General features: G+C 43.7%; 2 protein-coding genes across 3 annotated transcripts in view; one reads left to right on the top strand and one right to left on the bottom strand.

Annotated features, from left to right (window-relative positions):
- trappc10 (trafficking protein particle complex subunit 10) overlaps positions 1-8,675 on the bottom strand; it is a 21,862-nt gene extending 13,187 nt beyond the window's left edge. For both annotated transcript variants that reach the window (XM_080836043.1, XM_080836044.1), the window contains exons 1-8: positions 8,540-8,675; positions 7,261-7,342; positions 6,087-6,222; positions 5,430-5,626; positions 4,446-4,641; positions 3,536-3,647; positions 1,726-1,973; positions 937-1,083 (exon numbers count right to left, since the gene is read on the bottom strand). In XM_080836043.1, coding sequence (XP_080692169.1) covers positions 937-1,083; positions 1,726-1,973; positions 3,536-3,647; positions 4,446-4,641; positions 5,430-5,626; positions 6,087-6,222; positions 7,261-7,342; positions 8,540-8,600 — 1,179 coding nt within the window. In that variant the 5' untranslated portion in view covers positions 8,601-8,675. The remainder of the gene's footprint in view (positions 1-936; positions 1,084-1,725; positions 1,974-3,535; positions 3,648-4,445; positions 4,642-5,429; positions 5,627-6,086; positions 6,223-7,260; positions 7,343-8,539) is intronic.
- Positions 8,676-11,196: 2,521 nt separating this feature from the next.
- Positions 11,197-14,464, top strand: LOC308361743 (tryptophan 2,3-dioxygenase B-like; the record flags this gene model as incomplete). The annotated part of the gene is made up of 12 exons (XM_080834179.1): positions 11,197-11,231; positions 11,439-11,538; positions 11,891-11,981; positions 12,075-12,145; positions 12,297-12,424; positions 12,585-12,771; positions 12,894-13,001; positions 13,102-13,213; positions 13,328-13,385; positions 13,581-13,660; positions 13,789-13,879; positions 14,287-14,464. The coding sequence occupies 12 exons, from the start codon at positions 11,197-11,199 to the stop codon at positions 14,462-14,464; spliced, it is 1,239 nt and encodes a 412-aa protein (XP_080690305.1).
- Between the last annotated feature and the right edge of the window lie 318 nt (positions 14,465-14,782).

Raw genomic sequence — 14,782 nt, 5'->3', positions numbered from 1 at the left:
GAAGTTACTGTTGCAAGTGGCATCCATGAACCAGTGTGAAGGCAGAAACCATGAATGATTTGACAAAACCAGACAAGGTGAAACAACGCTTTCATGCCAGGCTCTCTTGTGGGACTGCCGGTGGCCAGTGTGTCAAAGTCTGATAAATGGCCTCCTCGTGCCCTTCAGATGTTTGTTCACTGAAAACACCAAGACAACAGTGTGAGCCCAGACTTCTAGACAGAGATGTAGAGGAGGGGTGTGTAGGCCCATGGTGATGTAACCTTAGTAGTATTTTATACCTAGTCACAAAACAGTAACTACACTGGTATATCAAGGCTCTGACAACAGCAATGGACACACATCATCATAATAATAAGCTTAACAATACCTTCTCAATCACTGTAAATGGTAAATTGACTGCATTTATATAGCTACTCATAGAGCAGTCAAAGTGCTAAACACCTGAATGCCTCAGACATCTACCTATTCATACACAGATGGCGGAGGCGACTATCTCAGTTGCCAGCCTGCGCATCAGGAGCAGTTGGGGTGTGTAAGTGTTTTACTCAAGGACACTTCGACACTTGGTGAGACACTGTAAGCAACTGCTAAATAAATGCAAACAATGCAGATGTGGTCAGGTTTTGGTCTATTATAAACCCACTGTTGTTGTTGTTATACAACACACTGATATCAAATTTGACAGGTTATATTTGTATGGTGCCTTGATTCGAGAATAATGTACACTTGCCATCCAATGAGAAATGAGAATTTTCCATGTGTACCAGTCTCTACATAATCAATCATCCCTAGAGATTGTTACAATACCAATAACAATGTCTACAGTATAAAACTGGGAGTGCAACCCCTAAGGCTGTGTTGTTGTTACCCTCTGAGAGTCTCAATTACAGCCAAATGATCGGACATGGGACTTCTTTGTGGCGATTTGTATACCTTCTCTGTGGCGTAGGTCCAGAGTCCCACGGTGTGTGAGCAGTTGGCCTCAAGTTGGGTGCGGTCGCAGCATCCCTCGATGCGGTGCAACACCTCCAGGCAGCTGAGGAACACCCAGCAGTCTAGCGCCCCCTGGAGTACAGACACCTACACAGCGACAGAAGATTGTCTAGATTTAAACATAGCCATCTCGTCCCTGAACATGCTCTCGTAATAGAAAGGGGCTTGAAAGTGCATGAAGGGTCCGACAACAGGAAAGAGAGACGTTGGGAAAGGATGGATGAATGTCGTGTACAAGAGAAGCAGTTAAGTAAGAAAAGTAGCTTCAAGTGGATTAAACAATGGGGGGAGACAGAAAACATCGGCAGACGTAAGAAAGTAAAAAGCGAGAGACAGAAAGAGATGGTAGAGTTGAGGAAGGTCGACAGGGACGAAGACTTAAAAAAAGGACAAAAACTCAAAACACTCAAAAATTGTCTAAAGAAAGTCTCCTTCTCCCAACCCCTCAGCTAGTCAGACTGAGACGAGCCAAAGACTGGAAGTGAACGTGAGAGAAACAGCTACAAACACTGTATGAAATTAGACATAAGTGTGAGACAAGGCGAGAACAGTGTGAGACGTGTGAGACAAGGCGAGAACAAATCGACAGAGGGAAAGATAGAGTGAAAGAATGACAAACCAAAAGACAGAGACTGTAGAAAGAGAAAAATAATCTCCCACATCCAATAATAACTCTTCCTCTTTCATCCCTCTCCTCCTCTTCCCCATCCCTCCTTCACACACACACACCTCCAGCAGGCGCAGCTCCTGGACGCAGTTGTGCAGGAGCTCCAGGGCCCGCTGCGTGACCTCCCAGGGCCGCTGCAGGAAGATGAGCAGCGTGCACTGGCGTGAGAACAGGTAGCTGCGCAGGTCCAGTAGGCTGGCCTCGCTGCGCTGGATCAGCTCGCGCTTCTCCATGTCGATTGGCCGCCGCAGCACCAGGCCGTTCCAGCTGCGCACCGGCTGACAGAAGGAGCCCAGCCAGTTGGCCCCGTCTGCACAGAGAGGGAGGCAGGGGGCGTTTCACATGACATGTCTTATCTCTCTCTCTCTCTCTCCATATGGGTGGGTGTGTGTGGGTGTGGGTGTGTGTGTGTGTGGGTGGGTGTGTGGGTGTGTGGGTGGGTGTGTGTGTGTGTGTGTGTGTGTGTGTGTGTGTGTGTGTGTGTGGGTGGGGGGGTTGTGATTGTGTGTGTGGGTGTGGGTATGTGGGTGTGTGTGGGTGTGTGTGTGTGTGTGTGTATACATCATTTACGACATTTAAGCTGTTTTTCAGACTGAACAAAAATGTTCTGCATGCACCCACACACACGTTACAATGCATCATCCCACACATCATGTTGATTCAAGATCAATATGTACTTTTCACCCAAGATAAGGTCTGTTGACTGTAAAAGCGGGTGTGTTCACGGTTCAGTAGCCACTACCTTCAGTGCATGAGGGTTGTCAATTTTAGAGAACTCAAGAAAAAAAAATCCACTGCAGAAATCCAGCAGGGTCTCATACAGACTCTAGAGCATCATGTCAGCTCCACAATTAGTTACGTACACACACACACACACACACACACACACACACACACACACACACACACACACACACACACACACACACACACACACACACACACACACACACACACACACACACACACACACACACACACACACACACACACACACACACACACACACACACACACACACACACACACACACACAACCCTACTTAAGCACACGTACACGTACACGTACACGTACACACAGCCTTATGTCAGCCCCATTAGTTGGAGTACGAACAAAAGTTTAATTTCTTAGCTACTGCTGTCATTTATCGTCTGGGGGAGGATATTGGGGGGCAACCCATATGAAGCATCACCACAATGCTTACCTCACCTCGAGCATGTACACACAGGTCAAATCACACACAGACACAGACACACACACAGACACACACACACACACACACAGACACAGACACACACACAGACACAGACACACACTCAGACACACACACACACACACACACACACACACACAGACACACACACACACACACACACACACACACACACACACACACACACACACACACACACACACACACACAGACACAGACACAGACACAGACACAGACACACACACAGACACACACACACACACACACAGACACAGACACAGACACAGACACAGACACACACACACACACACACACACACACACACAGACACAGACACAGACACAGACACAGACACAGACACAGACACACACACACACACACACACAGACACAGACACAGACACACACAGACACAGACACAGACACAGACACACACACACACACACACACACACACACAGACACACACACAGACACACACACACACACACACACACACACACACACACACACACACACACACACAGACACACACACACACACACACACACACACACACACACACACACACAGACACACACACACACACACACACACAGACACACACACAGACACAGACACACACACAGACAGTGTTAATGACAAGGAATATAAGACTACCTCCAGCGCCGAAGTTGAGCACATACTGTGTGAAGAGTGCGTCCAGCTCATCGTACTGAACAAGTGCATCCTCATACTGCTGAAGCATCTCAAACACAAACGCCAGTTCCTCCTGAGGACAAACACACACACAGACACACACACACACACACACATACACACCATCATCATCACCACAATCATGAGGGCTCAGGGCAAAACATTTTTCAGCACATGCTTGTTAAAAAAACACACTGGGGCATGGCAATGTGTTTGAGAGAGAAATCCAGTACTACACACTCCCACACATTCTTTCTTCAAAACTAGGTGCCTAACTTGAACCCTTGTTTCTAGTGTGTGCTGCCAAAACAATGATAGTATTCTGAGTAGTCATGCAGTGATCCCTTTGATCAGCCTCCTTCCTCGTTCAGAGGCCTTCCGTTATGAACTTCTATCACAACATCGCCATGGGAACACAAAAGTTGCAAACCCGTAGCTTTAGTTATCTACTTCGGCATTAAATCACTTCCCCTCCCTGTTCATCCAAAAACAGTTGACCCACACACCAACCTGACAGCTCCAGTGGTTCCCCTCTCTAAACCCTGACCTAGTAGCAAAACTGATTTCTACTGTTTGCTTTTCTCCCCTCTCCCAACAAAATGCTTATCTTCTTTCTTCGTTGCCCTGCTTTCTCCATTGTTGCCCACTTCCACTGACCCACTTGCCAACACAATCTCATGGCCCAGCCGCTACATCAAGAGGCCCCCAATCTAGCCCACTGAACCCTTCAAGGGGTTTGGTCACTAGCCTCGCTTCATCAGTTCAGCCTTGCCTCTCTTTACCATTGGCCCTCTAGAACTGCTGACCCGTCACGAGCCACTCACAAATCCCCCCCCCCCCCAGGGACTGCTATTCCGGTCGAAGGACTTACCTGCACCATGAAGTAGTCGCAGAAGCTCCATCCCGGCTCCGTGCGCTTCTCCCGCATGGTGCGCATGTCGTCCTCGAAGCGACCAAGGTTCTTGGTGAAGGACATGAGCAGCAGTGTGCGGAGCTTCGTCAGGAAAGAGCTCCATGATTCCTGTGAGCGTGACGACTCCTTCAGCGGGTCAGCCAGGGACACACACCTACGAGAAGGGGGGAGGGGTAGAGGGGAATCTCATTAAAGATCTCAGTCACCATCAATAAACTCAAGGTTTCACCCTGAACCATAGCTATGTACTCAGGATGTGCATGCTTTAGCTATTTCGAGTTTCATGGTCCCCCTGAAGAGACAATTCTCTAATAACAGTGGGGGGGGGGGTTCAACTTTTCCTCTACCACATCATCCATAGATCCAGTTAATGTCTTGGACATTTAAATATCTTTTCAAACAATCTAAAACCTGTTCTCTATATGTTAGTTTGGGTATCAGTACAAAAGTTAAATATTTCTATGAATTTAGCAAGTTCAGACTTCCATACCCAATTTCCCTTGAAGATATTTTACAAAGAATGTCCTGAAGTGAAGACAGGAAAACTGGGTGAAATAAAAGAAATTCGACACTTCCACTGCTGTTGCCAGATCAGCTGAGTGAACTTTAATCTATTAAGACAACACCCAGCCTGGACTGGAGTTTATTTTTCATGCCAAAAATGTAACAACACAGGACCCAACAGTCCAGGTTCAAAAACTGAAAGCTTTTTTTTTTTTGTATGTGTTGGTAAATGATCACTGCTTCTGCCCCAGAGGACAAATCCATAAGGTCAGTGCACTCGAGAAAGCCAAACAAAATCCTGGCATGTCATCTATCATCCTGCACCTGAACGACAAAACAATAACATAGAGTACTTTCTTGAAGTCAACAAAATGAGAAGGATTATTTCCCAAACTGAATATAACTAAGCCTCTCTTCAGCCGCGTTCTGGACACTCACCGGTCACTCTGCTTGTTGCAGAAGTCGTTGCGGATCTTGTCCATGATGGAGGTGCGGGGCAGGAGGTTGGTCTTGTTCTTCTTCTTGGCGTCGCTCTCCACCACCACAATGAGCCAGTCCTGGGAGCCGTGGTGCTTCAGCGTGGTCTGCCAGCGCAGCATGTCCTCCTTCACCGAGGCCTTGTACACCTCCGTGTCCTGTGGGAGGTCCGACACTAAGTCCATGACAATAACACTTAGAGGAGCCTCTTGAGACGTGGCTCAAAATGAGGGAGGCCCAAGCGAACATCATTTTGCACTTAATAACCCAAAGCGGTAAGACTGGGGGATACCTAGACATCTGTAAAGTATTACTGATTTTAAAAACTGTAAGCAATATCCCAAATCGCTCTTCCTACTGTTCCATTCTAAACATGCCTGGGAGGAAGAAAGATTTTACAATGGTAGTCTAAAAATGGAAGGGGAAATGGAAGGTCAATCCTATTCAATTATGGTGTAATGAAATGGCTTTTGGAAGTAGTGAAACTATTTAGCGCTTTGTCCAATTCTACCCTAAATATCAGAAAATATAGTGCTACTGACCACTACAACATGTATACACAATCATATCTGAATAGAGCTCAGGTGTTATTCAAACCAAATCACAAATAATACTCACACAGCAGTCTGTCCAGTATATGTGAAGAAAGGGAAAGGTCAAGAGAGCTTTATTCCCCTCTTTGGGAAGCAGGTCTTCCTTAAACTGGACAAAATTAGCCTCCAAGTGAATCATCTTTGGTGCTCTTCCATAGGACCTGAAAAGCCAGGCGAAACAGCAGTCAGTCACCAACGCCATAAAGGGTCTGAAGGATTAGTTCTGCCTATCCCTACATCAAGCCCCATTTTAGATTTCTTCCTAGTCATCTCCTATATTTAGTCATCCAGCAAATGCTTTTGTCCAAAGCAACTTACTGTATTATAAAGATATAAGCCTACATTGTGTTAGTATATTAGTTCTTCCTGGGTATCCAAACCCGTGACCTTGATGTTGTTAATATTCTACCAGTTGACCTACAGGAACACAAAATATGAATTACTGCCACTAGTTAATTAGACAAAATCAGCAAAGAAGTCACCCGGATAATTTGTCACATTAGGAAGAGAATGGGCTATTCAGTTCAGATAGCTCTAGCGCCGAGTGCCACAGTGATTTAATCCGATTCAACAATTTTGGCAATACTGCCCCAGTGAGTATCTACTGCTGCCTTTGGGTCTTTTCATCAGAACGCTGCAAACTCATTTCCTTTCTACCAAGTGATCAGGAGCCACCTTACGCTGAATGAGCAGTTCTCCTAATCCTGCTTCTCAAGACTGACCGAACTGTATGTTTCCACTGGGTGTTTTTTTTTTTTGGGGGGGGGGGGGGGGGGGGGGGTTGCTACATAAGCTAAAACTCTTCAGAGCTCACCAGCATAGCTCCACAGAAAAACCTTGAAAGACTCCTGACAGAATAATTTAATAAGAGGTTCTTTGGCAAATCGGCGTTCAAGGTAAACTATTCTCAAAGGCACAAACTTATCTTTCTGCCAGCAAGTGGAAATATGTGTGTTTGCCTATTTCCTTTTTAAGAAAAAACCCAAGATTTTTTTTTCTCTCTCTAAATATAAAACAGTGGAAAACAACATTTTTCATAACCTCCAGCACTTGCTGTCTGTGCCTCAGGCTTTAAAACGGCACAGCTGAGTCTGCCCACAGGAACGTGAGAAGGCACATGACTAGGCACTCTCAACCTCCTAGAGGAAGCCCTGTTTTGCGCAACCTCTGCTCTCTGTGGCCCTGTGGTCGTCTCTTACCTCCTCCACTCCATGGGCTCACGCGGAAGCTGCTGTGCCAGTGCGCTGTACAAGGCCGCGAACAGAGCCGGGTCCCCAGCACCTGAGAGAGGCATACAGACAGGTGGGCAGGTCAGGTGCAGAACAGGTGTGTGTGTGGCTCAACCAAGAGGTGTGCGAGTGAAGACAAACAGAATCTATTTGTGTAGGTATTGATAATGCGCTCCTGGAATACCAATTTTACCCATGCAAACTTAGCTCATAGCATAGTTACAGTGTCTATTGAGGGAATCAACAATACTACAATGACCTCACCTGACTTAACCATGCTCTTAAAGGCTGATTCCAAGACATGAATTTTCAATTAAATGATTGCATTCCATTCAGGGCTGAATACTCAAGTAAGTGTAATGGCTACAAAGGAAAGGAAAGCTTAATGACTGGTGCAACTGGAGCATGTAACATATCTCTGAGCTTAACGCCTACCCTGCCCTCTGACCATTACATGAATAGGACATATCGCAGTGGAGGTCCCTTATGCATCAAATGCATGTCCACATTTCAGATGTAAGCATCTCAAACAGAAGGTCACTATCTGGCTCCGCTAACACTGGAGACATTCCAAGCTATATACTGTTCTCTCAACTCCCGACGATATTTATGTTAAATTGCACGACAGAGGACACCGACCTCAGTATGAAACGAATGTCCGAAAGCATAAAACTAGAGGGTGGCAAAATCTGCATCAAACTGAAAACCTTCTGTCTTAATCAAGTCTATGAGTGGTCTGAGTAAGTGGCTAGTGGGCTTGAATAGCACCACTCATATACGAGCAATCATGCCCAGTGCTTCATTCAAATGCCGGTTGTGGGCACTGACAGGCCTTGATTGGGTCCAAAATACCTAGGCGGCCACCCGAGCCGTCCACTCAGAAAATAAGAATGTGCATACACAGCCGGTCGAAACTGCAGCACGAGCACGAGCAAACCTCTCTGTGACTCATTTTAGGGTTGCCTGTTATTTAATATGTTATCACATTTTGACTGACAAATGGAGAAGGTATTGGGGGAGGTGTCAATGAATCAATCCAGAGATTTAACATCTTGTTGTTACATCTTCACACCACTGTCCGGTGCTAGCTAAGTAACATTAGCTGAATTGCTACTGTAGCTGTGAAGCTAACTCGCTAGCCGGAATGCAAGACAGTCTAGTCTGCAGTGAGCACTGCATCGTACGACCAGCAGACAAGCTAACCAACTAGCTAGCTAACACGCTAACAACAACTCAAAGGCGCACTTACACGTCACAATCGGCTTGTTTTCCATGGTGTAGATTATAGGCTTTTCCTCCTGGGACTCCATTGGGTTCCGACAATCTACATTAGTCCACCATGTAAACGTCAATTAACATAACATCGTTTTATGTGCACAAATATGTTGCCTGCTACTGTATCGATAAGGCCCTGTTCCTCTCCATTTCCTTGGTCTCTGACACGATGACGACTTCCTGTACCGTTGAAAAATTGACAGGAAGTCGTAAATTACAGACACGTCTTCATCACATGAGCTAACGAAATTATAATGCAGTGGGGTTGATAGAACAATAACAATAAACAAAGGAAAGCAATTGCGTATTTGCATGGCAGAGCTGGAAGGTGATTTCACCGAGTATGTTATGTCAACTAAGTACGTTTTTTTCCCCCAACTTTTATAATTAAAAAAAAGTCAGTGTTCTGGTCGGTCCATTAACACCTGGTAGGCTACCGTATGTTTCCGACAAACCGACTAAACCGACACACAGGCAAGTTGTTTTTGAATGCATGCTATGCTAATAATAACCTACAGATGGCGCAGAAGCACACTACAACCGTAAAACATGTCAAAGCTTTGCTCTCCAGTGGTTCCCAAACTTTTCATGGTAGCCCCCCAAAGACTGAGACACTCACATATACCTGCATATTGTTTCTACATTTGAGCATTTTAACATTTTCTACATAAGTTCATGAATCAGTTCAACTTCAGTATTTTATCAGTTATACATATCTTTATTATATGTTATTATTATTATATATTTTTATTTGATTTGATTAGACCTCTTGTTTTAAACCCTTTAAACATTTTGAATTTCTCACTGGGTCATCAGTCTCTGGTCAGGTTAGGCACTTGTTGTATTAATAATTAGGCTAGCTATCCTTTCTAACATACAGTATAGGCTAAAAGGTAGGCCCTGGCTAGTGCTGTAAGAGCACTGCCATACAACATTCGTTGTTAGTTGTTTAGTTGTTTATTTTCCTTGCTCCGTATTACCCTTAACCCACGCCCCACTTGCTGTCACTCTGCACCCCCTCTGCACCTCACACTTTGGGGCCATCAGCTTCACTGCCACTTCACAGCACACGGCAGCAATATCAAATTAACACAAAGACCTAAGGACAAGCATTCATCATCATCATCTTCATCATCTTATTCTTCTTCTGTCTATGTTATAGGCTATTCATGATATTCCTTACAATTGTAATTACAACATTTATACCTTTTTTCTAAATTACAGAAAAAAATAGGCATTTGTTCGATCTAGGTAGAACATACAATATGCCTAACTTGGAATATGGCTACATTTTCTAAGAATCCACGTGCTGTCATTCATAGGCCTATAAAAAACCTCAAGGTCATAATACAATCTTTCAGGCCAGCATATGAAAATGGTGAGTGTAAAGGTTGATTTCAAGTGTAATCTTTCCCTACCATGACATGTCCCTCATTTTCCCATTTTTGTCATATGTCGTTTGTTTTCAGTTTTGTTTGCCTATAGCATTATTCATTTACCGAACAGCAAACACTGAAGAGTCTCTCCAATAGGCAACCTTTGGTCAAAGACACAAAGTTGTCAAATCGGCTGGGTTGTTTTTACGTATTAGGTACTATTAACTTGGGCCGGATCCAGAAAAGCTGGCAGCAAAGTGTTCCTGTGATGAAACTTCTGTACTCTCATATGAGTGACCCTGAAGAGTGAATAACAAACATTTAGCTCTTACATAACTTGGAAATTAACAGGGAAATTATGGGGTTGTGCTGTACTTGCACGAAACTGCGCTGTAATTCATTGACATGTCTTCACTGAGGTCGCTTTTATATAAATAAAAATTCTCCAAATGGCATCCAAAGCCAGCCAGACAACATTGATTGATATTGTTCCCTTGTTTTGCCTCTGATAAGTTCTCACTGAGTAAGGAAATGACAGCAAAAATATTCAAAAATCAGTCTTGACAAATGCACAAATGCACATTTTGATTTGATTGTTTGATTGTTATTGATGAAGTCCAATAATATGATCTGTTCTCGTTTCAGAATGTGAACTAGATATCTTCACAAGCAAGTAACTCATCAATTCTGACAGAGAATGCAGGGCAAAGATACATTTTCACGTGACACTGATAAGCAAACATTCAGAGGTTGCGGTGTCATCTGTATGTCTGTTATCAGTGGCACGTGAAAATGACATGAAAATGCATTCTCTGTCAGAAGTGATGAGTTACTTGCTTGTGAAGATATCTAGTTCACATTCTGAAAGGAGAACAGATAATATTATTGGACTTATCAATATCAATCAATCAAACAATCAAATCAAAATATGTTTCTTATTACTCATGCCATGATACCATGTGACTCACGTGTGAAAATATCTGAAATATCTGATTTAACGTGAATTGCCAAGTACTTAGATAACAATCAGGGGTAGGGACAGGGTGGTCCTTTGCCCCCGTAAACGAGGTGTGTACACACACATCACACCGTCCACCTCCAAAGTTTTGTCAGTGGGCAGAGGACCTAAATGGGACGTTTGATTGGCTGTACCAAAACCTTTAAAACAGGCAACATCTTTGAGCTGTCCATATCTTTTTGAGAACTATTACAGCGGAACTCATCAAACCAAAACATTTAGCAAAGAGGAAGTATCATGAGCGGCTGTCCTTTCCTTGCCAAGAAACATCAGTAGGTGGATTTATTTTTTTTTGCCTGATATTTTAAATGCCTATAATAATATGTGAATTTGATTCCGTGAATATGAGGATTTTTAGTTGTGTCATTGTCACAATAGATTTTTGCAGCCCTGGACCATGAAATTAACCGCAGATTAGCCTTGTCAAATGATGGTGTGTTACTTCAGTGAGTTAAGTATTATGTGAATCATGTCAACAGATTGTTTACAAGCAAGCACTTGACTGAGGAGGAGGATGATGCACAGAAGGGCATCAACAGAGCAAGCAACGGTGGAATTGTTTATGGAGATTACCTGGAGGTAAGTACCAGCTGTCTTGTAAATCAGGACTATCGTTTGATCAGTCTGTCTCTGTCTGTCTGTCTGTCTGTCTGTCTGTCTGTCTGTCTGTCTGTTTAACTGGCTGGCTGGCTTTCCGTCTGTCTGTGTGTCTTTTGTTTTTATTGCAAGGAGTCTATTGGTAATTACCTGTGAATTGATGTTATATAGGGCAACGTAAACTGACTTACTGAAATCTCACGATAAGTTTGATACATGTGTTTTATTGGTCCATTCCATCTCCCAACTGGTCCATTCTAACTGGTCCATTCTATCTCCTAACTGGTCCATTCTAACTGGTCCATTCCATCTCCTAACTGATCCATTCTAACAGCTGAACAAGGTGCTGGATGCCCAGGTGCTGCAGAGTGAACTGAAAGGAAACAAAATCCACGATGAACACCTTTTCATCATAACCCATCAAGGTACTGGATGAGCCAAACTTTCAGTACAGTGAAAATAAACGGTGTGTTTGTGTGCACTGGATTCATGTATTTTTTTCTGTGTTGCCTTTTCAGCTTATGAGCTTTGGTTTAAGCAGATTCTGTGGGAGCTTGATTCAGTTCGGGAGCTGTTCGAAAATGATGGCGTGAGTAGCTTGCAGTCTGCGCAACACAGTGACATCCATTCACCATGAGGCTGTCCGCTAATTCTACCATACACCATAGTGTATTTGGTTGTTGCTGTCTAAACTATGCTCTGTGGTGTGTCTGAAATATGTTCTGTTGATGCTTGATCAGATACGAGATGAGCGGAATATGCTTAAGGTGGTCAGCAGAATCCATCGGATCACCATGATTTTCCGACTCTTAGTTGACCAGTTTGCAGTTCTGGAAACTATGACAGCCATGGATTTTTATGACTTCAGGTAAATCATGCAGCAGATATTTTTGTATTTTTTTTATTAAATGGATGATGTAAAGTTCTGTCCTTACATTTCAAAGACATTTCTTATTCATAATGACACAAGGATGAAAAAAAAAATGAGTAGTGAGTCGTGACTAAATGTTCTCAATCCCGTGTCACAGGGAATACCTTACCCCGGCCTCAGGGTTCCAAAGTCTACAGTTCCGCCTCCTGGAGAACAAGATCGGCGTGGTCGACAGCCTCAGGGTGCCCTACAACAGACGTCACTACAGGGACAACTTCCAAGGACTGGACAGCAAAGCTGTCCTGAAGTCGGAGCAGGAGCCAACCCTGCTGAAGCTAGTAGAGGTAAACCTCTAATACACACTCAGGGTGCAAACCTATTCAGGCATGTTGATGGCCTCTGTGGCTATGACACAACATGTTTCTTAGAAAACATCTTCACTCACTGCAATCATTTTTATCCCAAGCAATGGCTGGAGAGAACTCCTGGTCTTGAAACAGATGGCTTCGACTTCTGGGGAAAATTTGAAGCCAATGTTGATCGGGCCCTCAAGTGTGAGAAACAAAAGATTGAGGTTTGTATGATGACATTTTGTGAGAAAACTGTAATTGTGGCCATCTGACACATTAGAGAATTTACCACTGGTCCCTTAATTTTTTTTTTTCTGATCACAGAAAATGCCAGAATCAGAGACCAAGCAGGAAATTCTAGATGATCTGAGCAAGCAAACGGAACTTTTCACATCCTTGTTTGATTCCAAACGCCATGAACATCTTCTGAGCAAAGGTCAGTGCCGAAAAATGTAGAATATCCTTCTCATATCCTCATCTTTAATGTTTGTCCAGAACTAAAGCAAGTTTTAAAAAGGAGATTTCAAGGGTTTCGTCACATTTTCCATAGGTGATCGCCGGCTCTCATTCAAAGCCCTCCAAGGAGCTCTGATGATCAACTTCTATAGGTAAAGTACAGTGTTCTCACACACACACTACAGTACACCACACGCACACACACACTACAGTACACCACACACATACACACACTTACCCTAGGTAAAGTACAGTGTTCTCAGCATATTCTATGAATATTCTATGGACAGGATCCCTTGCTCCTTAATAAAGTCTGTACCGAAGATCACACTTTCTTTTCTCTCCAGGGAGGAGCCTCGCTTCCAGGTTCCATTTCAACTCCTTACCGGCCTCATGGAGATTGACACACTCATGACCAAATGGAGATGTGAGTATAAATCAATCAAGCAATACAATTATCTTCTATCTGTCTATCTGTTTGTCAATTATGCCAATATTTTACCCTGAAGAACTATGAATGCCCAATAATTTGCCCCATTTGCCATTCTCCATCAGATAACCATGTATGCATGGTGCACCGTATGATCGGCAGCAAAGCTGGCACTGGGGGCTCATCTGGCTATCACTACCTGCGATCCACTGTCAGGTAACATGACCCCTTGCTGACCCTATGTGGAACACTTAATGTTCTCTGGATGAGGTTTTGCGTCCATGCAAGGCTAAACAGCTAGGAAAACCCCTTAAAGGACATGGCATGCGCTGCTATCTTCACCTTACAGGCAGTAAAGCAACATCACATGGTTCATTTTATGACACCCTGCTCACTTCACCTCAGATTGGTTATCCAGTGTGTGACCTTAGGTTAATGAGGAATCATAAGTGTACCATAGAAAATGATATTTTTGTGTTTGCATGATCTGCTGTTCCTACTTGCTAACTGCAGCTAACAGTTATATTATCTTATCAGTGTTATAATTGAGTAACCATTATATTTATTTTGTTTCCATGTTCATTTTCTGTCTTCGTTAATTTGTATTATTTATTTCATTCCAGTGACCGCTACAAAGTCTTTGTGGACTTGTTCAACCTCGCCACATATCTGGTGCCCCGGTCCTGGATACCAAAGATGAACCCCACCATCCATAAGTTCCTCTACACAGCCGAGTGCTACGACAGCTCCTACAGCTCCAGCAGTTCCTGCAGCTCCTGCAGCAGTGAGGACTCTGAATGATCTGACATTGACTCTGCCTTATTCCCCAACATGTCATTGAGCTCTCAGGCTTTTCATTTAATGGTGTACCCCTGCTTTAGTTCTCCAGAGCGGTGACCTCTGTAAAGAGCTGAATCTGTCTAAATGTTGTACATAGCTAAAGGTCTTGCTGTGCTATTTGTGCATTGAGCGATGCCATTCTTGTGAATGGGAAGTAAACTTTGTATATTGTGTATAGTGGTTGTTTACTTTAGCGCGTATACTCTTAGATATACATTTTTGATAAAATGATAAAAAGGGTAATAGACTAATGAAGAGTTATTTCTCACAATCCAGCAA

Source organism: Sprattus sprattus (genome assembly GCF_963457725.1).
Source record: "Sprattus sprattus genome assembly, chromosome: 3".
NCBI lineage: Eukaryota > Metazoa > Chordata > Actinopteri > Clupeiformes > Clupeidae > Sprattus > Sprattus sprattus.
Note: the sequence above shows the minus strand (reverse complement) of the source record. Positions and strands in the feature narration are given on the sequence as shown.